Source organism: Cibotium barometz, chromosome 10 (assembly GCF_041138505.1).
Source record: "Cibotium barometz isolate CiBa-2024 chromosome 10, ASM4113850v1, whole genome shotgun sequence".
In the NCBI taxonomy this organism is placed as follows: domain Eukaryota; kingdom Viridiplantae; phylum Streptophyta; class Polypodiopsida; order Cyatheales; family Cibotiaceae; genus Cibotium; species Cibotium barometz.
In genome coordinates, this window is record NC_141055.1 from 8,031,270 (window position 1) to 8,058,973 (window position 27,704).

The 27,704-nt window shown below is 39.1% G+C and overlaps 2 protein-coding genes across 2 annotated transcripts; both read right to left on the reverse strand.

The window, feature by feature from the left end:
• Positions 1-3,303: 3,303 nt before the first annotated feature.
• On the reverse strand, positions 3,304-4,426 carry LOC147634509 (tetraspanin-19-like). Its single transcript, XM_086804461.1, has 5 exons — positions 4,422-4,426; positions 4,076-4,175; positions 3,838-3,918; positions 3,628-3,732; positions 3,304-3,521 (listed from the first exon to the last, which is right to left on the reverse strand). Exons 1-5 carry the CDS (start codon positions 4,424-4,426, stop codon positions 3,327-3,329), a joined length of 486 nt encoding a protein of 161 aa, XP_086660587.1. The 3' UTR covers positions 3,304-3,326.
• Positions 4,427-18,215: 13,789 nt separating this feature from the next.
• LOC147634510 (tetraspanin-19-like) lies at positions 18,216-19,338 on the reverse strand. The gene is made up of 5 exons (XM_086804462.1): positions 19,334-19,338; positions 18,988-19,087; positions 18,750-18,830; positions 18,540-18,644; positions 18,216-18,433 (listed from the first exon to the last, which is right to left on the reverse strand). The coding sequence occupies exons 1-5, from the start codon at positions 19,336-19,338 to the stop codon at positions 18,239-18,241; spliced, it is 486 nt and encodes a 161-aa protein (XP_086660588.1). The 3' UTR covers positions 18,216-18,238.
• Positions 19,339-27,704: the final 8,366 nt, after the last annotated feature.

Here is a 27,704-nt window from a genome sequence, read left to right on the forward strand (position 1 = left end):
ACAAGCCTTACCTTGTAGCGATCATCAACGTACCATTAGCTTTATGCTTAAGCTTATAAACCCACCTCGTACCAACGGTCTTTTACCTTAAGAAAAATCTGATAAATACCGTGTCATTTTTAAGGATGGAGTCGTGCTTATCCTACATTGCCTATATCTAATGATGATTTTTATGTGCTTCCTCAAAGAAAACAAGTTTCTCTTCATTGCATATACTGAAAATAATGAGAGCATGATCCACAAAAGATGTCCTACTAGGTAAAGGAGTAGCTAATTTGCTATCCTACAATGTCGCACCAACCATTTTGGCATACTCTTAGACGCATGTACGGCTGGGCTGAAGTTTGAGCTAATTTTCAACCAATATCGGATGATTTGCAGCTCCTTTTGAGCAATCATTTGCTCCACATATGGCTGCTTGGCATTGTACAAAGGTAGAAGCGAATCAAAGATATCCCATGAGCATACACTTTGCTATTTTTTTTGCATAAAAACATGGAATGAACTGAGTTCTTAACGAAGACAATATCTCTACTCACTAAGATCTGCTTTGTGGCCGGATGGTAGAGTCTATATCCTTTGCTTTTTGAGTTGTATTCCACAAAAATGCATTTTGCTGCCTTATGATCTAGCTTATTGCGTTGTTACTCAGGCACAAGAGCATAAGTAAGACAACCAAAAACATGCAAATGAGCTACATAGAGATTCCTGCTACCATTCCAAGCTTCACCAAATGTTGCTTCTGCTATAAAGAATACCCAAATTTGAATAAGAACAATTTGAACTAACACTCCCTTGGGTTGCCTGCAAAAACCTTACAACATGTGAATGAGCCTTGAAACGCTCCGAAACATAATAACGGACTATATGGTATATCTTCTCCACCTAAGAGGATAGCTCAATCTAAGATAATCAAAAGAACAACTCGAGGAGAAGATGACAAGGGGGTGAGAGCCAAGAGAGAACCTATCTGGTACCAATTGTTGGACTGAAGATCAATGTAATAACATACACATAGATGCAACAAGCAAGAAGAGATAGATAGAAGCACAACACTCAAAGTGAATTGATGAGAATGAGTGAAGTATAAGTGAAGTGACATAATAAGATCACTTACACAATCATAAGAGTGCATACATATGCTCAGAAAAAAAAACCTCCTAAAGAGGAAAAAGTGTCCTAAGCCATTATTAGCCTATGTCCATACATCACTACTGTATAAATGGCTACAAATTCTTGGGGAGGAATAGCACGTGGTTTGGTGAGTGGAATGGCATGTAATTCGATAACGAATCATGCTTGATTCATCAGTTGGGAAGGAATGGTGCATACTTCGATAATGACAAATGAAACGTGATTCAACTCTAACAAGTCAATGTCAGACCCGTTTTGCACACATTTTTTTGCAACTGTTTTTGGCATTTATTTAGAGAGTGTTGTGTTAGTTCTTTAATGTCCTTAATTTCTCTTTAAGGTAAATATTCCCTCCAAGGTTTGATAAGGACAATAATGTAGGTGGATTTCAAGAATGATGCATCATTCGACGCGAGCCAACGCGAGCTTTCTCTCTAGGTAGATGGGTAAATAAAAAATCGACTAAATCTCTTAATTTTTTTATGTTTTGTATTTTTTAAACATTTTAATGCAAACATAAAAGTTGAAGAGTAAGCCCTATGGTATATAATGGACTACTCTATGTAGTTAATTACTAATAAACAAAGATTAATGATTTATTTAAGTTTTAATGTAAAAAATCTTGAAAAACAAAATTGAACAAATCAACACCAATGGAGATTTGACTACCTACTTGTAGCTTGAACCTTGATGCTCCAAGTGTGCTCAACACTTCTAATGCTCCAAAGAAAACAAAAAAAAAACAACAAAAATAACAATGTTAGCTTTTAAGAAATCGAGGGATTTGCATTCCCACCAAATGCCAAGTATAACAAGGGAGTTCTACGCTAGGACGTCTTTTTGATACCGGTACCAGAGATGTTGACCAAAATGGAAACTCTTGTGCCTTGCAAACAAGGGAGAAGAAATGAGAAATGCAAGGATAATAGCCAATTTGCACCCTTTGCCGTTCTTGGTTGAACAACCCTCTCTTGTGTGAAGAAGCTAGGATCCTCAAATCGTGCCTCCTTTGGTATCACAAAGGAGCTATGCACTTGGATAGAGAGCAAAGAGGAAGAAAGCTCTATCTCAACCGCAATACTAATGTGCGTGCACGAATGAGAGAGAGATGGAGATGGAGAAAGAGAGGGAGAAGAGAAGAGCAAGCATACGTTAAAGAGAGAGCATACAAACACACATCAACATAAGAACACAAAGCTAGACACAATTATTATGTCCTTTTTCATTAGTTGAGAATGACTTATATACAAGCCTCATATTTACAATGCTCAAGCACCCAAGGAATGTCCGAGGACTCAAAAAGCTAGAGTAAGCTTATTTCCTAGGCTAAGTAAATTCTACCAACATTACATAAATCGTAAGCTCAACATTTGACTATCGTACAACTTCATAGCTACAATACTTGAGGGTAAAAATGTTACAATGGTTGGTTTTATTCAATCATTGATATAACGGCATATCATAGTATCAAGTCATAAGCTCAAAGATTTTCCAAAATCTATTACATTTGTACGACACATAAAGATATGTCAAAAAAAGGTGGTGCCACGCATCCGTCCGAAGTAATGTTAACCAATGTAGTTAACAATGACTCAATGTAAAGGAACTCTAGTTTTACTAGTAAATTTAAACGAAAAGAAAAAATTACACAAAATTATGCAAAACTATGCATATAGCTCTTGTTAGTAACAACCATCATTACGTGTAACATGCAAGAAAAGAACATTCTTATTTCCTAGCGCACCAGTTTTTTGCCTGGTTTGCAGGCCCCAATTGAATTGTCTGCAATCCCACGATGGAGTTTGCAACATTATCTTTTTTTCAAGAGGATATTCCACCCCCAAAAAAACCAAAAAGAAAAGGGAAAAAAACTAAATAGTGACATGCTTGAGTAAAAAGCTTGGAATGCTCGTCACAAAACCTCATAGAATTCAAATGACATGGTTCTACTCTTTAAGGGCCTTCTAGAAATACCCCAAGTTGTGTGTCTCACAAGGTAACAGGTTGAAACGAGGAGCCTGGACACAACGGGTTCCACTTACTCTTCCACTCACACACACACATACACATGGTGAGTGTGACATGCATGTGATGAATACACCTCGCCATATGCTTCGTGCACAACTTGCTACAGAAACGTGTATCACGAGAAAACCACCTTTTTTCCCCCCCCCATCTGGGTACTGCACACATCATCGGTTGATCGGCCAACCCTCCACAGTGCCCGTATTTGTTGGTAATGTGCCGTCCATTGCATGTCTGGGAAACAGAAGAGGTTGATGAAGTCGTGTTCTTGCAAGCAAATACTCGTCATCACTATCATAGGATACCCGGCCAGGACTGTGCGTTACTGCCCGCACGCATGCTGCCAGCAACACAGCAAGAGCCTGTCAAGAAGAACATATTAATGAGTTAACCTTCATACGCAATCATTGTTATGAAAATGAATAGAGATGTGTGTTAAACGTGTATGAGCAGCTCACTGTGCTTTACCTCAGTAATCACAATGCTCAATCCTACCCATTTCAAAACGTCAATGTTCTCCTCCACAAAGTCCTTGATGGACTCAAACAGACCTGTCGGATCAGCCGGGATATCCTGCGATCAGCTGCGTGTATTAAACCCAAGCTACAAATATTTTATAATTGCAAGTTTAACTGACAAGGCATGTGATTGCATGTAATGCCCTGTAGGATGTCTTACCTCCTCCCAATGCTCATTGAGTAAGATATCTGCTACAAAAGCTCCTTGCAGGAGTACAAGCAAGATGAGAAAAAATATGTACTGTGATAGCTAAGGAAGGCTGTGTGGAAAAAATGTATCATAACATGCACATGTGCACATGCACGTCGCACACAAACCTAATACACACGTGCACACACGGTGTGCTCTTATTGCAGACAAATCTTCTATGTAGCATAAGTCAATTAGGTTAGGATACAGAAGAAAGGCAGCATCCATTTGATATCTCGGTGGCAATATGACCAAGTAAGGTTATCAAACATATGGCAACACCCAAACCCAATAGAAAATAAACAAACCTGCAAAAAAGGCACAAAAATAATGGAAAATGCTGTAAAGTAATACCCACATACCATTAATATGTATAGGACACGTTGATACCTATTAATACAGCCAGGCTCTCCATGTTGGAGAAAGGATTCACATTATGAGGGAACATATGCCCTAGTTTTCTAACACTTACACATCAATTTCAACAAAATATGATCATGGGGAGATGACCAATTATGAGGGCCCTACCCTACTTTTTAATTGGATACCCATACCCCATCTTTCATCAAATGATGGCCTCTCCCTGGCTAAGAAAAACACACATATAATCAAAGACTCTGTGTGCGCGCGCGCGCGCACGCGTGCATGTGGAGAGCTGATGCAATGATTTGCACATCAGGCTCTGTATGTAGAGATGCCAGGTTCCCCCCGTGGACTGACTCATGGATCATATATGGTCCGCTATCTAGTGCCATGACGTTAAAACCCCCATCATCATCATCTCTCTCTTTCTCTGTCTCTCTCTCTAAACCATGGCCTGTGTTACCTACTGCCGTAGGCCTTTAGCAATGGCATGAGGCTGCTGCTGCTGCTGCTCTCTCTCTCTCTCTCTCTCTCCCTCAACCATGGCCTACATTACCTACTGCCGCCGTAGGCCTTTGGCAATGGTATGCGGCTGCTGCTGCTCTCTCTCTCGTTCATGATCCACCCGAGTTCAAGTCCCACCATTGGTCGTATATGCCCTCGCATTGCATTCTACTGACGTTAATACCTCTCTCTCTCTCTCTCTCTGGAAATTGACATGGTCGTGCTGCTGCTGCACCCTGCCATGGCCTGAGCCGCCCGTCAATATTCTGCACACAAGCGGCTTCCCTTCCTAGCTTGTGCTGCGTGCTCTCTTGCCTGCACAGCCAGTTGAAGATTTTGATGTTCAGAGCAGCAACTATGCAGTGCCCATGCTTCCAGGTGTCTTGATTGGTGGTAAAGATTATGTTTTCCTCCATGATATAGAGTGTATGTTCAATTTGAGGGAGGACTATGCCATTTCCCTTATTGCCCAGGCTTCAAGGCTTGACAAGGAGGTTGGCATAGAGGATGACCATTCACTACTAGCTTTGGAAACAACTTTTGATCCTGCGGAGGCCCTTACTATTTGTTTCAAAGAGGCTGAAAATTTCCAAGAGCCAGATGAAGCTGCCTTCCAGCAGCTCACCCAGGAAGCTATGAATCTCTCAGCACTTCATAAGGAAAAGCTTAAAGAAGAGGCTGGACTGGAGGGGAGAGGAATAAATCTTTGGAAAGATGAACTTCTTGTTGCTTGATGAAAATGAGAAGGTATGATATTATTACTTCAAATCAAATACTTTATCTTGTGTTTAAATGTTTTGTAGTTATGTATTATTGTCTCACTCCAATCTTTTGATACGTGGCAACTACAAATTGAGGATGACACATTCCTCCAGAGAACAAGTGGAAGCAGGCCGGCTGGGTTTGGCAAAATGTCAAGCCTAGCTCATTATATTCATGATCTAGGCAGTGCTAAGATCTTGATTTACCATAGGCAGTTGAGCAACAATGGAAAAGCCATTGTTTACTTCTTTAAATGTTTGTCTAGGGTTTTAGGTGGACATGATCTTCCATGGCAAAAGGAAAAGATCATTTTAATAGAGAGGTTGTCCGCCATAGATATATTTGGGGATTATGTGAATAAGCAGGCCTCTAGGGCCTCTTACTTTTTGTCTTACACTTCTTATGCATTAGCATGTGGTGTTAAGGAGCCCAAATGTCTGGAGGGCTATGGAAAGCACAAGCTCATAAGGTTTCGAGAGCCACCCATGATTGCATCAGGCCACACAATCTAAGAAGAAGAACACGTGGAGATAGCTGAAGACAAGGATACCCCTCTCAGACAAGCAACAGAGGCAAGCATTGATAAACAGACAGTCGACATCAAGCCAACAAAAGGAAGAAAAAGAGTCCAATCAAGTTCAAAAAGAGAGTTCCGACTGGCAGGCCTTGGGAGTAATAGGATTTAGTCATCAAATATAGCACAAACATTATGTTGAAGTTGAACTGATTTGTACAAAGTCTTTGATCCTCATCAGTTCCTTGTCCGTACGGACGATCAGTACCCTTTTGCATTTGTCCCATCACCATACGACACTTCAGTACTCTTCCCACACTCAGTAGCTTCTAAAAGCGTTTGACACTCGGTACCTTATTGGTAAGGATCAATAGTGTGTCTAGCATAATCAAGTAGTATTGATTGAATTTTTTGTGTAGCTCATGGATGTATTGATGCTTGTCAATATAGATCACATGTTTCACAAAAGAAATACTTTTGATGGAGTCTCAAAACATATAGGCATAACACCAAGAGTCACTTGTTCCACAGAATAAAAATCTATTGATTGAGTTTGAAAACATGTGGACATAACACCAATAAGTTACAAACTACTATTCATGTTTACTTGCCCATTTATGGTTTCTAAATATCTTCGAATCCCTCCATTGTCTATGTCTCTCTGCTACCATTGAATTGTCCAAAGTTTGTCTTCATCTTTACTTTTGGGCTAGAATAAAAGCAAGCTTGACTTTGGAACTAGCAACTTTTCTTTTAGCATGCATTTGTAGAATGCCTCGGTAAAACCATTGGAAGACTTCCTTCAGACTATTTGCCTTTTGACTCCCTCCATAGTGTTGTGTGTGTCTCAAAAATGCATTACGTGCCATGTAGTGAGACGTCTCCATGCCTTGGGTAGACCAAATTGCTGGGCATCCATACTTTTTGACAAAATAGGGAAGGTGGTTGTAGATGATATGCTGTTTTCACAGAGACATAAGAATGCATAGTAAGTTATAAAAGAAAAGAGGATCACACTTAAGTAAAAGAAGAAGACATCACTTTACCATGTAGTATTGCAGGCTGTCCACGCGTCTTTCATTAACTTCCCAAAATGTTTAATTGCCTCTTCAAAGTTCTCGTAATCACTCTTTGTCCATGTTACATTGTCACAGAACATGAAGAGTTGATCAAGAGACCTCCACACCTCTGCCTTCACATTTCGTGCTTCCCCATCTGCCTCATGATCTTTCACGGCATTATGGACTTGCTTCCACAATCCATAACTAATCCTTGAAACTGTTCTACCTTGCCTTACTTGCTTACTACTGTGTTTGGGTCGAGACAAGAATCTTCTTGCCTTAACACCACCAATAGAGGGCTTGATTGGTACCTCCTTGCCATTGGTAGACTTTTTAAAATCCTTTGTGATATGAACATCACCTCCATGCAGACCTATATCGGATAACACTTTTTCCAATGCATGAAGAGCATCCTTTCTATTTCTTTCGGGACGGAGTTTCCAAGCAAATCCAATATACAAAAATACCAATTTCTCAATAATTCGACATAGAGCATGCAATGTGCATATGTGAACATTACAAAGTGGAATGTCAAGAATAGCCTTGAAGTCAGGGTCAACTTTATCTCTATTAGGTGCTCTCTTCCACCATTTGGAATCCATTACTTGAGCTGATTCTTTGCAGTAAAGACAAGGAGACTTTGAGTTACCTCCTTTACTAACGTTATACATGCACTTAAGTGTTTTAAGATCCCTCGCCACTCTACTTGAAAATCACCTTTTCCTGCATGTGCCACTCTACTTGAAAATCACCTTTTCCTGCAACATGGAGATTCTCTCCTTGCACTTGTCTTTTAATTATTCTTGGTATTTCCGTGTGGTGAAACACCCAATCTAGTGTTTCATGGTCTTCTGTCTTCACCTGTGATTATACAAAACAAAAGTCTTACTATAAAAGATTTGAAAACATTGACTAAAATCAAGTACGAAACAAAAAATGATCATACCTGGAACGAGCCTAACCACCATATGTGTTTCTCTGACTGCACACTAAAATACTTCGAACTCGCTTCAGTCTCAATGATGTATCAAGTGCTCCATTCATCAATGTAATAGTAATCCTTTCCATTTTCTTTTCCTTTACAACCTCACACTCATCCAGTTTGATAACAAATTTTCAAATGCCTTTGCACTCTTCAAATGTTATTCCATAAAACTCGACCATTCTTCTTTGAAGTTGTTGTAGATCTACAAATATATTGTTCCAAGGGTCATACACAGTGGTTCCTTTACCACCATGAAATATTTCTTCAATATGGATATATTGTCCAATAAACTCATCTATACTTTCATTCAAATGACCTCTTATCTTCCACATGATTGCTGGATTTGGCAGTAAAACTCGTTTAATCCTTTGATCTCTCAAAGTTGAGGATATCGCATGGAAAATCGAACTATATCCCTTCCTGCTAACTTCACTAACATCAAGAGCCTCTTGGATTATAGTACCATCAACTTGATTATTGGATATAAAGTCCTCTACAACATTGCGTTTGATTGTTTTGTATTTTTTTTCTTCAATCAAACCTTTTGCTACACCACAAGAAAGCAATCCTTTCATGGAAGAAGGTTGGGATCCATATTTTCTTTTGCAGGCTCCAATAGTTTCCTATAGTAACAACACAATATGCCTATATTATTCAACACTTTCAATCCTGTTTTGCGTTAATGGACAAAATAGATATAGTCATTTGAGAGCATTTTTTAGTATAAAAAATGAAAAATTACAAACTAGCCTTGCTTCTTGAATTCTTCGCTTGCATCCACCAGTCCCAGCCTTCAAATTTGCAATGTTTTTAATCTTCCTGCTTCGTTGTCTGTCTCCAAGCACGGTTCTCTTCCTTCTTGATCTTGTCAACTCTTTTTTACTCTTTGAATGCTCCTCAATTTCATTCTGCAACTGCTGCTCCAATTTTGCACGAATGGCTATCTCTTGAATCCTGGCCCCCTTTTCTTGTAGGTACATTGTTTTATATGTTTCTGCAAATGCAGACTGTGCTGAAATATAACCAAGAAGTCCATTTTGTCCATCACCCGCAAACCTCAGTAGTGTGGTTGGATTGACAAATGGAGGTGTAGAGTTTTTTACTAGACATTTTGGATATATGCTTCCATCGCACCATAAGTCAATATGTTGGAGCCCTTCTCTTCTCATATTTTCCCGTTGTTGAGCATTCAGCACCATATCCTTTCGTCTTTTTTGTGCTGGAGCATATTGTTCTTCTAAGTCGATGTGAAGATGGTGTAATCGCTTCTTCTGAGATTGTGACTCACTAGTATCGGCCATTTTTTGTGCTTCTGAGGTTGCAAAGTTTGCTTGTCAATCTCATAGTCTTTTTGTAACATGAATCGTGGAAGTGTGGCGGTATCCATACAATCATTAAGTTCAGTGATGATGGATTCTTTATGAGAGGCCTGCACACGTCGTCAAGAGAGATGCGGAATCTTCGGGAAACAAAAAAAACTAAGGAGATATTTAATGCAAAATCGTGTTAGTTAGACAAAAGATTATCTTATTCTTTTCTGAACTGACAGTTCGGTAGTCCTTACTGACAGTTTTGGGCCCCAATTGTGAAATGGGTGGCCGGCCATTGTAAAAAGAGAGCTCGTGTATATAAGTGACTTATGAAATATGAAAAGGGATAATCCCATTCTCACAGTTGAGTTTTCCTTCTCTCTCACTCTCACTCTCTTGTGGCTATGGTGGTGGGGGTGTGTGTAGGTTTATGCTTGCTTACTTGATTTTGGTTGTGTGCATGTAGGTGATGGCTTCTTGTCGTACTTCTTATTATCCCTCTTCTTGTCTTCTCCCTCATATCTCTCTTGCACACATGAAGGCATAGAGTAGAGATTGAACTCTCCATAGCTCCCTTCCTCTTTTCTCACTACCTAGCTTATGGAGTGACACAAGTGGAGGTGGAGTGAGTCCCTAGCGGCCTCACATAGGGCAGTTAACTCTCATTAGGGTTGGCTAAGTGCTAGTTCCCAAACCGACCCTTACATGGTCTTCTTTCTCTTCTTCTCTCCTTTTCTTTGTGCAAGGTAGCATGTTCGATTAGGTAAACAAAGTGTAGCTAGGTTGCTAGATCTCATCATTGCTAGGGTACTAATCTAGGATTTATATATTCTTAGTTCATAATTAACCTTGGGGGAAGCAATGAGTTGTCACTTCTAATAGGATTAGGGTGCCATTAAATGTAGCTAGGTGCTAGATCTCATCAAATAATTGTATATAAGGAAATGATTGTGTATTACTTTTATACAAGTGACTAGTTTTCACACGAGTCACTTGTATATAAGGAAATGATTGTGTATTACTTAGCAAAAATGACTTATATACAAGTGGCTAGTTTTCACACTAAGTCAGCTAAACATAAAAATGGTTCAACTAGTATTATGTCTTATGCAAGTATGTACACAAAGTCCTTAGACTTTTATTATTTGACATTAAGCCTTAGGTAAGGACGCTTTATATATTCCAGCACCTTCTTATAAAAAGATAATAGCCCATTCGTGTGGGTACGATGGCAAAGCACCTTGATGTAGGTCAGATGAGTGAAGCTATGTTGACTAATAAAGTGGTTAACTTACCCCCTTCCTAATCATGGACACATCCTCGAGTCATCCAAGTCGTTGATGGTGAAGCTATTGTGCCGAGGTGGAAATGTGTGAGGAAATGCAATAAAGTTGGCATGTGAGGTTAATTAGTTTGGGACCAATCTATAGCCTGGATGTAAGCCATATTAGTGATAAGATTTGGGTAGCCTTGGTTGTAGGCAGTTTATTGAGGTAGTGTGAAAGGTGTAGGCATTGTAGAAGTGAGATGTGAAAAAAAATATGATGCCCTTAGTGAAATATTTAGGTGACATGCATGAGCAATGGGCGGAAGTGTGCCCTTGTGATTATAAAAAGTCTAGAGATCTCAAAACTTTTTACCCCAAAAAACATCTTCTCACATGTTACCATCAGAATCTTCACCTTTTGTTTGTTTGTTAGTGGCTTTACAGGTGTCCAACTCATTACAAGTGTGTCTATATGATCCCATCAAATGATCCCATCGAGATGGATCACTTTTATTACATCGCTAATACTTATTCCAACAACCTTTTTACTTGGTTACATCATTACATCGTCCTCTTGCAATAGGAGCCCAATACTATACCTTGGCTTGTTTATAAGTATTGGATTGGGATCTCAAGTTTAACATCAGACAATACATGATTCTTGTGATTGCTTTCACCAAAATCTATTAGTTTAGCAACGTCATCCATGTAATCATCATTTCCTTTCAGTGGCTTGCTTTCATATGCTCTTGTAATGTTAACTTTGTTCCATCCTTAAATGTAAGTTGATCCACACACCACTTTGTCAAGCATACCTCAACCTCATCATGACATTGATTATTTCTTGGTAGACCAAATCCCTCTTCCACTTTACCATTTGTGGATATTCTAATATGATCATCACCTAGTTCCTTAAATCCAATAGTATCAAAGGAATGCATTAGTAAGATTCGACCTTCATCAGCCTTTGTTTCCATGTTTGATGACCATAAAAAGACCTTTTTTCCAATCCAATCCTCTTTTTCCAGGCCCTAATGAGGAGAATATTTAAGCCTTCAAGGCCGAATTACATGTGTCATTTTAGATAATAGATTTGGGCTCATTGCATTATTATATGAACATACAATTTATGCAGCATGATGATGGTATTGTGATGTTGCAATCAAAGTATATACAAAGGCTACTTACATGGTTTGGTCTTGAATATTGTAAGCATGTTACTACACCAGTAGAGATAGGTGCTAGGCTTAGTCTCCAAGATATAGGTGAACCATTTAATGCATCACTTTATCAGCAGGCTATTGGGTGCCTTATCTACCTATGTAATACGAGGCTAAAAATTCATTTTGGAGTCTCCCAGATGAGCAGGTTTATGCACAGTCCCAAAAGTAAGCATTTGGCATGCTGCCGAATGAGTATTTAGATATTTATAGGGCACTCAGTCCCTTGGCTTATTCCATGCTAAGGGGGGTGATGTTCAACTGCATGCTTTTAGTGATCCTGGTTGCGCTGGATGTTATGACGTGCCAAGTGTAGTGGCTTTTGCTTTCACCTTGGTGATTCATATATATCATGGCTCCGCAAGAAGTACACAATGGTCACTTCGAGCTGTAAAGCTCATTACAAGGCATGTTTACAAACGATTATGGAGTGTGTATAGCTCAAACGCCTTTTGACTGATCTTGGTGTTGGATAATAGTCTCCTACCTCTATCTCAAAGTGGATTAGCCGTTGTGAGAAACTTAGTATTTCATGCTCACACAAAGCACATTGAGATGCATTATCACTATGTCAGCAGGAAGAGGCTCATTGCAAGAGAGATTAGCGTGGCTTATATCTCTACACATGACAATATGGCATATGTGGTCACACGAAGACTCATTTGAAACATAATTCAATCCTAAAATACACATAAAAAGTTTAGAAAATCAAGAAATCACAAAAAAAAAATACAAAGTAGGTCCAATGATGCATGATTCCTCATATCGAATTGTGTGTGCAATTCAAGACCTCCAAAAATAGTTGAATTTCTCATCATCGTTAGCTACTTCTCACAAGGATCATGAAAAATGGGTTGTTGAAATGCACGTGGTTCCTTCCTCCCCCACAAAAGCACACCATTCCTTCTCAAATCGTATGCCATTCCCACCTCGAATTCTGCTCATCGAATATAATATCATTGGCCAGTCAGTCAAGTTATGTGTCGAGTTACATAGTATTCCTCATGAAATAATGTGTTATTTCTCCTCGAATCATGTGTTCCCCTGACTGGTTCAAAACTACAAAATTTTAGAATTGGACATAACCTAATTCTCTGAGACTCAAACCTAGCCCAATTGGATTGAAGCCAGCTATCTTTTCATGTACACACGTCCAGGAGGTTTGTAAGATACAATCCCCTAGAGGAGGAGAGTGCCTTGATTGATGTAAAATCTAGAGTACCCTCTAGGAAGTATTGTTGAGAGGCTAAGAGAGCTCATCTACATAATTATCAGTCCTTACTACTACTACCCAACATCTTTCATTTTTAGCCAGTGACTCAGATGGCTAGGAGAATGTCTCTAGAGCCACCTATCCTAGGAGTTGATCCAAGTGCATCAGGATCAAGGGATGAAAGTGCTATGAAAATTCACAGCGGGCCGAGCCCCCAAGCATTGGACTATCTTGAAATCAAGCATTTTTTGATTTGGGATGTCTTACATTGCATTTTTTGATTTGGGATGTCTTACATTGTTCCATCTGAGCCCCCAAGCATTGGGATGTCTTGAAATCAAACAAAGCCCCCAAGCATTGGGGGTTTAAAATCAAACATTGTTCGATCTTAGCCCCCAAGAATTGGGATGTCTTGAAATCAAACATTGTCTAGCTTGAGTCCTCAACATTGGATGTCGTGAAATCAAACATTGTCTAGTTTGAGCCCTGAAGCATTGGGTTATCCTCAAAATTGAACATTGTTCGATTTAAGTCCTCAAATCAAACATTGTTCACTCACGATTCGAGCTCTCGAGTAGTGGGATGCCATTGGGGTGTCCCTACATCGTACATTGTTCAATTTTAGCATGCAAGCATTGGAATTTCATTAGGGTATCTAGAAATCGAATATTGTTGTCTTCAAGATTTTAAAAAATGTTCATTTTGATGATAGATTAGTTGTGTAATGATATGATGGATTAGTTGTGTAATGAGAGAGATATATAGAGAGAGAGATTTTAATGAGTTGAAACATTGAGAAATTGATGATGTTGCCAAACTTGTACGATTTGGATGTTTTTAGGAAGTTACATTACTTGCCAATGGGTTGTGTGCTAATGGCCGTGAGCTGGGTGTTGGAAGCATTCTTTGTACATATATCCAATGGAATTGTGCCAAGCAATTATGCTCTCGGAGAGGTGGTGGTTTTTGTTACAATTCATGAATGCTATGATCATGGTGTACAACTACCTTATCCCACCATGGGCTCCATAAACCTTGTAGAAACATGTGGAAGTACTACATGATGTCATTTATCTAGCATGAGGATTCGGTCTAATTTGAATTTAGAGTGCATTCACCAAAAAAAAAAGAAAGATTCAGTCTAATTTGAATTTAAAGTGCATTCAAACAAAAAAGATACGTACCTAAACATCTTGGTTTAGCACATAAATTTTAAGTGATGTCTTCACATGATTTGTCATCCATCAACTTTTAGAATTTCGCAAATGAATTTGCTTAGAACTCAAAAACGATTCAAACACGAATCAATGTATCCCCTTGATATAGAGGAATGTGGTTCATCATGATACATATAAAACGGTGACCAAAAAGTAATATTTACTCCTCTTTTCATCGAGGGTACTCACAATTGGATTGTTGCAAAAACCATTTACAACCAAGTATGCATTTATCTCCTCATACCATACCCTAGGAGCCAACTTAAGGCCATATAAAGTTTTTCTTAACATGCATACTTTAGATTCTTGTCGCTTCTCAATGAAACCATGAGGCTGAGATACATAAACCTCCTCATGCAAGTCACATTTAAGAACGTAATCTTGATAGCTAACTGATGTACATTCTAACCATGATTCACTGCCAATGCAATAATACACCCGATTGTAGTCATACGAGATATGGGTGTAAAGGTCTCATCATAATCTATACCATTGTCTTGAGCATAACCTTGCAACAAGCCTTACCTTGTAGCGATCATCAACGTACCATTAGCTTTATGCTTAAGCTTATAAACCCACCTCGTACCAACGGTCTTTTACCTTAAGAAAAATCTGATAAATACCGTGTCATTTTTAAGGATGGAGTCGTGCTTATCCTACATTGCCTATATCTAATGATGATTTTTATGTGCTTCCTCAAAGAAAACAAGTTTCTCTTCATTGCATATACTGAAAATAATGAGAGCATGATCCACAAAAGATGTCCTACTAGGTAAAGGAGTAGCTAATTTGCTATCCTACAATGTCGCACCAACCATTTTGGCATACTCTTAGACGCATGTACGGCTGGGCTGAAGTTTGAGCTAATTTTCAACCAATATCGGATGATTTGCAGCTCCTTTTGAGCAATCATTTGCTCCACATATGGCTGCTTGGCATTGTACAAAGGTAGAAGCGAATCAAAGATATCCCATGAGCATACACTTTGCTATTTTTTTTGCATAAAAACATGGAATGAACTGAGTTCTTAACGAAGACAATATCTCTACTCACTAAGATCTGCTTTGTGGCCGGATGGTAGAGTCTATATCCTTTGCTTTTTGAGTTGTATTCCACAAAAATGCATTTTGCTGCCTTATGATCTAGCTTATTGCGTTGTTACTCAGGCACAAGAGCATAAGTAAGACAACCAAAAACATGCAAATGAGCTACATAGAGATTCCTGCTACCATTCCAAGCTTCACCAAATGTTGCTTCTGCTATAAAGAATACCCAAATTTGAATAAGAACAATTTGAACTAACACTCCCTTGGGTTGCCTGCAAAAACCTTACAACATGTGAACGAGCCTTGAAACGCTCCGAAACATAATAACGGACTATATGGTATATCTTCTCCACCTAAGAGGATAGCTCAATCTAAGATAATCAAAAGAACAACTCGAGGAGAAGATGACAAGGGGGTGAGAGCCAAGAGAGAACCTATCTGGTACCAATTGTTGGACTGAAGATCAATGTAATAACATACACATAGATGCAACAAGCAAGAAGAGATAGATAGAAGCACAACACTCAAAGTGAATTGATGAGAATGAGTGAAGTATAAGTGAAGTGACATAATAAGATCACTTACACAATCATAAGAGTGCATACATATGCTCAGAAAAAAAAACCTCCTAAAGAGGAAAAAGTGTCCTAAGCCATTATTAGCCTATGTCCATACATCACTACTGTATAAATGGCTACAAATTCTTGGGGAGGAATAGCACGTGGTTTGGTGAGTGGAATGGCATGTAATTCGATAACGAATCATGCTTGATTCATCAGTTGGGAAGGAATGGTGCATACTTCGATAATGACAAATGAAACGTGATTCAACTCTAACAAGTCAATGTCAGACCCGTTTTGCACACATTTTTTTGCAACTGTTTTTGGCATTTATTTAGAGAGTGTTGTGTTAGTTCTTTAATATCCTTAATTTCTCTTTAAGGTAAATATTCCCTCCAAGGTTTGATAAGGACAATAATGTAGGTGGATTTCAAGAATGATGCATCATTCGACGCGAGCCAACGCGAGCTTTCTCTCTAGGTAGATGGGTAAATAAAAAATCGACTAAATCTCTTAATTTTTTTATGTTTTGTATTTTTTAAACATTTTAATGCAAACATAAAAGTTGAAGAGTAAGCCCTATGGTATATAATGGACTACTCTATGTAGTTAATTACTAATAAACAAAGATTAATGATTTATTTAAGTTTTAATGTAAAACATCTTGAAAAACAAAATTGAACAAATCAAGCCCTATGGTATATAATGGACTACTCTATGTAGTTAATTACTAATAAACAAAGATTAATGATTTATTTAAGTTTTAATGTAAAAAATCTTGAAAAACAAAATTGAACAAATCAACACCAATGGAGATTTGACTACCTACTTGTAGCTTGAACCTTGATGCTCCAAGTGTGCTCAACACTTCTAATGCTCCAAAGAAAACAAAAAAAAAAACAACAAAAATAACAATGTTAGCTTTTAAGAAATCGAGGGATTTGCATTCCCACCAAATGCCAAGTATAACAAGGGAGTTCTAAGCTAGGACGTCTTTTTGATACCGGTACCAGAGATGTTGACCAAAATGGAAACTCTTGTGCCTTGCAAACAAGGGAGAAGAAATGAGAAATGCAAGGATAATAGCCAATTTGCACCCTTTGCCGTTCTTGGTTGAACAACCCTCTCTTGTGTGAAGAAGCTAGGATCCTCAAATCGTGCCTCCTTTGGTATCACAAAGGAGCTATGCACTTGGATAGAGAGCAAAGAGGAAGAAAGCTCTATCTCAACCGCAATACTAATGTGCGTGCACGAATGAGAGAGAGATGGAGATGGAGAAAGAGAGGGAGAAGAGAAGAGCAAGCATACGTTAAAGAGAGAGCATACAAACACACATCAACATAAGAACACAAAGCTAGACACAATTATTATGTCCTTTTTCATTAGTTGAGAATGACTTATATACAAGCCTCATATTTACAATGCTCAAGCACCCAAGGAATGTCCGAGGACTCAAAAAGCTAGAGTAAGCTTATTTCCTAGGCTAAGTAAATTCTACCAACATTACATAAATCGTAAGCTCAACATTTGACTATCGTACAACTTCATAGCTACAATACTTGAGGGTAAAAATGTTACAATGGTTGGTTTTATTCAATCATTGATATAACGGCATATCATAGTATCAAGTCATAAGCTCAAAGATTTTCCAAAATCTATTACATTTGTACGACACATAAAGATATGTCAAAAAAAGGTGGTGCCACGCATCCGTCCGAAGTAATGTTAACCAATGTAGTTAACAATGACTCAATGTAAAGGAACTCTAGTTTTACTAGTAAATTTAAACGAAAAGAAAAAATTACACAAAATTCTGCAAAACTATGCATATAGCTCTTGTTAGTAACAACCATCATTACGTGTAACATGCAAGAAAAGAACATTCTTATTTCCTAGCGCACCAGTTTTTTGCCTGGTTTGCAGGCCCCAATTGAATTGTCTGCAATCCCACGATGGAGTTTGCAACATTATCTTTTTTTCAAGAGGATATTCCACCCCCAAAAAAACCAAAAAGAAAAGGGAAAAAAACTAAATAGTGACATGCTTGAGTAAAAAGCTTGGAATGCTCGTCACAAAACCTCATAGAATTCAAATGACATGGTTCTACTCTTTAAGGGCCTTCTAGAAATACCCCAAGTTGTGTGTCTCACAAGGTAACAGGTTGAAACGAGGAGCCTGGACACAACGGGTTCCACTTACTCTTCCACTCACACACACACATACACATGGTGAGTGTGACATGCATGTGATGAATACACCTCGCCATATGCTTCGTGCACAACTTGCTACAGAAACGTGTATCACGAGAAAACCACCTTTTTTCCCCCCCCCATCTGGGTACTGCACACATCATCGGTTGATCGGCCAACCCTCCACAGTGCCCGTATTTGTTGGTAATGTGCCGTCCATTGCATGTCTGGGAAACAGAAGAGGTTGATGAAGTCGTGTTCTTGCAAGCAAATACTCGTCATCACTATCATAGGATACCCGGCCAGGACTGTGCGTTACTGCCCGCACGCATGCTGCCAGCAACACAGCAAGAGCCTGTCAAGAAGAACATATTAATGAGTTAACCTTCATACGCAATCATTGTTATGAAAATGAATAGAGATGTGTGTTAAACGTGTATGAGCAGCTCACTGTGCTTTACCTCAGTAATCACAATGCTCAATCCTACCCATTTCAAAACGTCAATGTTCTCCTCCACAAAGTCCTTGATGGACTCAAACAGACCTGTCGGATCAGCCGGGATATCCTGCGATCAGCTGCGTGTATTAAACCCAAGCTACAAATATTTTATAATTGCAAGTTTAACTGACAAGGCATGTGATTGCATGTAATGCCCTGTAGGATGTCTTACCTCCTCCCAATGCTCATTGAGTAAGATATCTGCTACAAAAGCTCCTTGCAGGAGTACAAGCAAGATGAGAAAAAATATGTACTGTGATAGCTAAGGAAGGCTGCGTGGAAAAAATGTATCATAACATGCACATGTGCACATGCACGTCGCACACAAACCTAATACACACGTGCACACACGGTGTGCTCTTATTGCAGACAAATCTTCTATGTAGCATAAGTCAATTAGGTTAGGATACAGAAGAAAGGCAGCATCCATTTGATATCTCGGTGGCAATATGACCAAGTAAGGTTATCAAACATATGGCAACACCCAAACCCAATAGAAAATAAACAAACCTGCAAAAAAGGCACAAAAATAATGGAAAATGCTGTAAAGTAATACCCACATACCATTAATATGTATAGGACACGTTGATACCTATTAATACAGCCAGGCTCTCCATGTTGGAGAAAGGATTCACATTATGAGGGAACATATGCCCTAGTTTTCTAACACTTACACATCAATTTCAACAAAATATGATCATGGGGAGATGACCAATTATGAGGGCCCTACCCTACTTTTTAATTGGATACCCATACCCCATCTTTCATCAAATGATGGCCTCTCCCTGGCTAAGAAAAACACACATATAATCAAAGACTCTGTGTGCGCGCGCGCGCGCACGCGTGCATGTGGAGAGCTGATGCAATGATTTGCACATCAGGCTCTGTATGTAGAGATGCCAGGTTCCCCCCGTGGACTGACTCATGGATCATATATGGTCCGCTATCTAGTGCCATGACGTTAAAACCCCCATCATCATCATCTCTCTCTTTCTCTGTCTCTCTCTCTAAACCATGGCCTGTGTTACCTACTGCCGTAGGCCTTTAGCAATGGCATGAGGCTGCTGCTGCTGCTGCTCTCTCTCTCTCTCTCTCTCTCCCTCAACCATGGCCTACATTACCTACTGCCGCCGTAGGCCTTTGGCAATGGTATGCGGCTGCTGCTGCTCTCTCTCTCGTTCATGATCCACCCGAGTTCAAGTCCCACCATTGGTCGTATATGCCCTCGCATTGCATTCTACTGACGTTAATACCTCTCTCTCTCTCTCTCTCTGGAAATTGACATGGTCGTGCTGCTGCTGCACCCTGCCATGGCCTGAGCCGCCCGTCAATATTCTGCACACAAGCGGCTTCCCTTCCTAGCTTGTGCTGCGTGCTCTCTTGCCTGCACAGCCAGTTGAAGATTTTGATGTTCAGAGCAGCAACTATGCAGTGCCCATGCTTCCAGGTGTCTTGATTGGTGGTAAAGATTATGTTTTCCTCCATGATATAGAGTGTATGTTCAATTTGAGGGAGGACTATGCCATTTCCCTTATTGCCCAGGCTTCAAGGCTTGACAAGGAGGTTGGCATAGAGGATGACCATTCACTACTAGCTTTGGAAACAACTTTTGATCCTGCGGAGGCCCTTACTATTTGTTTCAAAGAGGCTGAAAATTTCCAAGAGCCAGATGAAGCTGCCTTCCAGCAGCTCACCCAGGAAGCTATGAATCTCTCAGCACTTCATAAGGAAAAGCTTAAAGAAGAGGCTGGACTGGAGGGGAGAGGAATAAATCTTTGAAAAGATGAACTTCTTGTTGCTTGATGAAAATGAGAAGGTATGATATTATTACTTCAAATCAAATACTTTATCTTGTGTTTAAATGTTTTGTAGTTATGTATTATTGTCTCACTCCAATCTTTTGATACGTGGCAACTACAAATTGAGGATGACACATTCCTCCAGAGAACAAGTGGAAGCAGGCCGGCTGGGTTTGGCAAAATGTCAAGCCTAGCTCATTATATTCATGATCTAGGCAGTGCTAAGATCTTGATTTACCATAGGCAGTTGAGCAACAATGGAAAAGCCATTGTTTACTTCTTTAAATGTTTGTCTAGGGTTTTAGGTGGACATGATCTTCCATGGCAAAAGGAAAAGATCATTTTAATAGAGAGGTTGTCCGCCATAGATATATTTGGGGATTATGTGAATAAGCAGGCCTCTAGGGCCTCTTACTTTTTGTCTTACACTTCTTATGCATTAGCATGTGGTGTTAAGGAGCCCAAATGTCTGGAGGGCTATGGAAAGCACAAGCTCATAAGGTTTCGAGAGCCACCCATGATTGCATCAGGCCACACAATCTAAGAAGAAGAACACGTGGAGATAGCTGAAGACAAGGATACCCCTCTCAGACAAGCAACAGAGGCAAGCATTGATAAACAGACAGTCGACATCAAGCCAACAAAAGGAAGAAAAAGAGTCCAATCAAGTTCAAAAAGAGAGTTCCGACTGGCAGGCCTTGGGAGTAATAGGATTTAGTCATCAAATATAGCACAAACATTATGTTGAAGTTGAACTGATTTGTACAAAGTCTTTGATCCTCATCAGTTCCTTGTCCGTACGGACGATCAGTACCCTTTTGCATTTGTCCCATCACCATACGACACTTCAGTACTCTTCCCACACTCAGTAGCTTCTAAAAGCGTTTGACACTCGGTACCTTATTGGTAAGGATCAATAGTGTGTCTAGCATAATCAAGTAGTATTGATTGAATTTTTTGTGTAGCTCATGGATGTATTGATGCTTGTCAATATAGATCACATGTTTCACAAAAGAAATACTTTTGATGGAGTCTCAAAACATATAGGCATAACACCAAGAGTCACTTGTTCCACAGAATAAAAATCTATTGATTGAGTTTGAAAACATGTGGACATAACACCAATAAGTTACAAACTACTATTCATGTTTACTTGCCCATTTATGGTTTCTAAATATCTTCGAATCCCTCCATTGTCTATGTCTCTCTGCTACCATTGAATTGTCCAAAGTTTGTCTTCATCTTTACTTTTGGGCTAGAATAAAAGCAAGCTTGACTTTGGAACTAGCAACTTTTCTTTTAGCATGCATTTGTAGAATGCCTCGGTAAAACCATTGGAAGACTTCCTTCAGACTATTTGCCTTTTGACTCCCTCCATAGTGTTGTGTGTGTCTAAAAAATGCATTACGTGCCATGTAGTGAGACGTCTCCATGCCTTGGGTAGACCAAATTGCTGGGCATCCATACTTTTTGACAAAATAGGGAAGGTGGTTGTAGATGATATGCTGTTTTCACAGAGACATAAGAATGCATAGTAAGTTATAAAAGAAAAGAGGATCACACTTAAGTAAAAGAAGAAGACATCACTTTACCATGTAGTATTGCAGGCTGTCCACGCGTCTTTCATTAACTTCCCAAAATGTTTAATTGCCTCTTCAAAGTTCTCGTAATCACTCTTTGTCCATGTTACATTGTCACAGAACATGAAGAGTTGATCAAGAGACCTCCACACCTCTGCCTTCACATTTCGTGCTTCCCCATCTGCCTCATGATCTTTCACGGCATTATGGACTTGCTTCCACAATCCATAACTAATCCTTGAAACTGTTCTACCTTGCCTTACTTGCTTACTACTGTGTTTGGGTCGAGACAAGAATCTTCTTGCCTTAACACCACCAATAGAGGGCTTGATTGGTACCTCCTTGCCATTGGTAGACTTTTTAAAATCCTTTGTGATATGAACATCACCTCCATGCAGACCTATATCGGATAACACTTTTTCCAATGCATGAAGAGCATCCTTTCTATTTCTTTCGGGACGGAGTTTCCAAGCAAATCCAATATACAAAAATACCAATTTCTCAATAATTCGACATAGAGCATGCAATGTGCATATGTGAACATTACAAAGTGGAATGTCAAGAATAGCCTTGAAGTCAGGGTCAACTTTATCTCTATTAGGTGCTCTCTTCCACCATTTGGAATCCATTACTTGAGCTGATTCTTTGCAGTAAAGACAAGGAGACTTTGAGTTACCTCCTTTACTAACGTTATACATGCACTTAAGTGTTTTAAGATCCCTCGCCACTCTACTTGAAAATCACCTTTTCCTGCATGTGCCACTCTACTTGAAAATCACCTTTTCCTGCAACATGGAGATTCTCTCCTTGCACTTGTCTTTTAATTATTCTTGGTATTTCCGTGTGGTGAAACACCCAATCTAGTGTTTCATGGTCTTCTGTCTTCACCTGTGATTATACAAAACAAAAGTCTTACTATAAAAGATTTGAAAACATTGACTAAAATCAAGTACGAAACAAAAAATGATCATACCTGGAACGAGCCTAACCACCATATGTGTTTCTCTGACTGCACACTAAAATACTTCGAACTCGCTTCAGTCTCAATGATGTATCAAGTGCTCCATTCATCAATGTAATAGTAATCCTTTCCATTTTCTTTTCCTTTACAACCTCACACTCATCCAGTTTGATAACAAATTTTCAAATGCCTTTGCACTCTTCAAATGTTATTCCATAAAACTCGACCATTCTTCTTTGAAGTTGTTGTAGATCTACAAATATATTGTTCCAAGGGTCATACACAGTGGTTCCTTTACCACCATGAAATATTTCTTCAATATGGATATATTGTCCAATAAACTCATCTATACTTTCATTCAAATGACCTCTTATCTTCCACATGATTGCTGGATTTGGCAGTAAAACTCGTTTAATCCTTTGATCTCTCAAAGTTGAGGATATCGCATGGAAAATCGAACTATATCCCTTCCTGCTAACTTCACTAACATCAAGAGCCTCTTGGATTATAGTACCATCAACTTGATTATTGGATATAAAGTCCTCTACAACATTGCGTTTGATTGTTTTGTATTTTTTTTCTTCAATCAAACCTTTTGCTACACCACAAGAAAGCAATCCTTTCATGGAAGAAGGTTGGGATCCATATTTTCTTTTGCAGGCTCCAATAGTTTCCTATAGTAACAACACAATATGCCTATATTATTCAACACTTTCAATCCTGTTTTGCGTTAATGGACAAAATAGATATAGTCATTTGAGAGCATTTTTTAGTATAAAAAATGAAAAATTACAAACTAGCCTTGCTTCTTGAATTCTTCGCTTGCATCCACCAGTCCCAGCCTTCAAATTTGCAATGTTTTTAATCTTCCTGCTTCGTTGTCTGTCTCCAAGCACGGTTCTCTTCCTTCTTGATCTTGTCAACTCTTTTTTACTCTTTGAATGCTCCTCAATTTCATTCTGCAACTGCTGCTCCAATTTTGCACGAATGGCTATCTCTTGAATCCTGGCCCCCTTTTCTTGTAGGTACATTGTTTTATATGTTTCTGCAAATGCAGACTGTGCTGAAATATAACCAAGAAGTCCATTTTGTCCATCACCCGCAAACCTCAGTAGTGTGGTTGGATTGACAAATGGAGGTGTAGAGTTTTTTACTAGACATTTTGGATATATGCTTCCATCGCACCATAAGTCAATATGTTGGAGCCCTTCTCTTCTCATATTTTCCCGTTGTTGAGCATTCAGCACCATATCCTTTCGTCTTTTTTGTGCTGGAGCATATTGTTCTTCTAAGTCGATGTGAAGATGGTGTAATCGCTTCTTCTGAGATTGTGACTCACTAGTATCGGCCATTTTTTGTGCTTCTGAGGTTGCAAAGTTTGCTTGTCAATCTCATAGTCTTTTTGTAACATGAATCGTGGAAGTGTGGCGGTATCCATACAATCATTAAGTTCAGTGATGATGGATTCTTTATGAGAGGCCTGCACACGTCGTCAAGAGAGATGCGGAATCTTCGGGAAACAAAAAAAACTAAGGAGATATTTAATGCAAAATCGTGTTAGTTAGACAAAAGATTATCTTATTCTTTTCTGAACTGACAGTTCGGTAGTCCTTACTGACAGTTTTGGGCCCCAATTGTGAAATGGGTGGCCGGCCATTGTAAAAAGAGAGCTCGTGTATATAAGTGACTTATGAAATATGAAAAGGGATAATCCCATTCTCACAGTTGAGTTTTCCTTCTCTCTCACTCTCACTCTCTTGTGGCTATGGTGGTGGGGGTGTGTGTAGGTTTATGCTTGCTTACTTGATTTTGGTTGTGTGCATGTAGGTGATGGCTTCTTGTCGTACTTCTTATTATCCCTCTTCTTGTCTTCTCCCTCATATCTCTCTTGCACACATGAAGGCATAGAGTAGAGATTGAACTCTCCATAGCTCCCTTCCTCTTTTCTCACTACCTAGCTTATGGAGTGACACAAGTGGAGGTGGAGTGAGTCCCTAGCGGCCTCACATAGGGCAGTTAACTCTCATTAGGGTTGGCTAAGTGCTAGTTCCCAAACCGACCCTTACATGGTCTTCTTTCTCTTCTTCTCTCCTTTTCTTTGTGCAAGGTAGCATGTTCGATTAGGTAAACAAAGTGTAGCTAGGTTGCTAGATCTCATCATTGCTAGGGTACTAATCTAGGATTTATATATTCTTAGTTCATAATTAACCTTGGGGGAAGCAATGAGTTGTCACTTCTAATAGGATTAGGGTGCCATTAAATGTAGCTAGGTGCTAGATCTCATCAAATAATTGTATATAAGGAAATGATTGTGTATTACTTTTATACAAGTGACTAGTTTTCACACGAGTCACTTGTATATAAGGAAATGATTGTGTATTACTTAGCAAAAATGACTTATATACAAGTGGCTAGTTTTCACACTAAGTCAGCTAAACATAAAAATGGTTCAACTAGTATTATGTCTTATGCAAGTATGTACACAAAGTCCTTAGACTTTTATTATTTGACATTAAGCCTTAGGTAAGGACGCTTTATATATTCCAGCACCTTCTTATAAAAAGATAATAGCCCATTCGTGTGGGTACGATGGCAAAGCACCTTGATGTAGGTCAGATGAGTGAAGCTATGTTGACTAATAAAGTGGTTAACTTACCCCCTTCCTAATCATGGACACATCCTCGAGTCATCCAAGTCGTTGATGGTGAAGCTATTGTGCCGAGGTGGAAATGTGTGAGGAAATGCAATAAAGTTGGCATGTGAGGTTAATTAGTTTGGGACCAATCTATAGCCTGGATGTAAGCCATATTAGTGATAAGATTTGGGTAGCCTTGGTTGTAGGCAGTTTATTGAGGTAGTGTGAAAGGTGTAGGCATTGTAGAAGTGAGATGTGAAAAAAAATATGATGCCCTTAGTGAAATATTTAGGTGACATGCATGAGCAATGGGCGGAAGTGTGCCCTTGTGATTATAAAAAGTCTAGAGATCTCAAAACTTTTTACCCCAAAAAACATCTTCTCACATGTTACCATCAGAATCTTCACCTTTTGTTTGTTTGTTAGTGGCTTTACAGGTGTCCAACTCATTACAAGTGTGTCTATATGATCCCATCAAATGATCCCATCGAGATGGATCACTTTTATTACATCGCTAATACTTATTCCAACAACCTTTTTACTTGGTTACATCATTACATCGTCCTCTTGCAATAGGAGCCCAATACTATACCTTGGCTTGTTTATAAGTATTGGATTGGGATCTCAAGTTTAACATCAGACAATACATGATTCTTGTGATTGCTTTCACCAAAATCTATTAGTTTAGCAACGTCATCCATGTAATCATCATTTCCTTTCAGTGGCTTGCTTTCATATGCTCTTGTAATGTTAACTTTGTTCCATCCTTAAATGTAAGTTGATCCACACACCACTTTGTCAAGCATACCTCAACCTCATCATGACATTGATTATTTCTTGGTAGACCAAATCCCTCTTCCACTTTACCATTTGTGGATATTCTAATATGATCATCACCTAGTTCCTTAAATCCAATAGTATCAAAGGAATGCATTAGTAAGATTCGACCTTCATCAGCCTTTGTTTCCATGTTTGATGACCATAAAAAGACCTTTTTTCCAATCCAATCCTCTTTTTCCAGGCCCTAATGAGGAGAATATTTAAGCCTTCAAGGCCGAATTACATGTGTCATTTTAGATAATAGATTTGGGCTCATTGCATTATTATATGAACATACAATTTATGCAGCATGATGATGGTATTGTGATGTTGCAATCAAAGTATATACAAAGGCTACTTACATGGTTTGGTCTTGAATATTGTAAGCATGTTACTACACCAGTAGAGATAGGTGCTAGGCTTAGTCTCCAAGATATAGGTGAACCATTTAATGCATCACTTTATCAGCAGGCTATTGGGTGCCTTATCTACCTATGTAATACGAGGCTAAAAATTCATTTTGGAGTCTCCCAGATGAGCAGGTTTATGCACAGTCCCAAAAGTAAGCATTTGGCATGCTGCCGAATGAGTATTTAGATATTTATAGGGCACTCAGTCCCTTGGCTTATTCCATGCTAAGGGGGGTGATGTTCAACTGCATGCTTTTAGTGATCCTGGTTGCGCTGGATGTTATGACGTGCCAAGTGTAGTGGCTTTTGCTTTCACCTTGGTGATTCATATATATCATGGCTCCGCAAGAAGTACACAATGGTCACTTCGAGCTGTAAAGCTCATTACAAGGCATGTTTACAAACGATTATGGAGTGTGTATAGCTCAAACGCCTTTTGACTGATCTTGGTGTTGGATAATAGTCTCCTACCTCTATCTCAAAGTGGATTAGCCGTTGTGAGAAACTTAGTATTTCATGCTCACACAAAGCACATTGAGATGCATTATCACTATGTCAGCAGGAAGAGGCTCATTGCAAGAGAGATTAGCGTGGCTTATATCTCTACACATGACAATATGGCATATGTGGTCACACGAAGACTCATTTGAAACATAATTCAATCCTAAAATACACATAAAAAGTTTAGAAAATCAAGAAATCACAAAAAAAAAAATACAAAGTAGGTCCAATGATGCATGATTCCTCATATCGAATTGTGTGTGCAATTCAAGACCTCCAAAAATAGTTGAATTTCTCATCATCGTTAGCTACTTCTCACAAGGATCATGAAAAATGGGTTGTTGAAATGCACGTGGTTCCTTCCTCCCCCACAAAAGCACACCATTCCTTCTCAAATCGTATGCCATTCCCACCTCGATTTC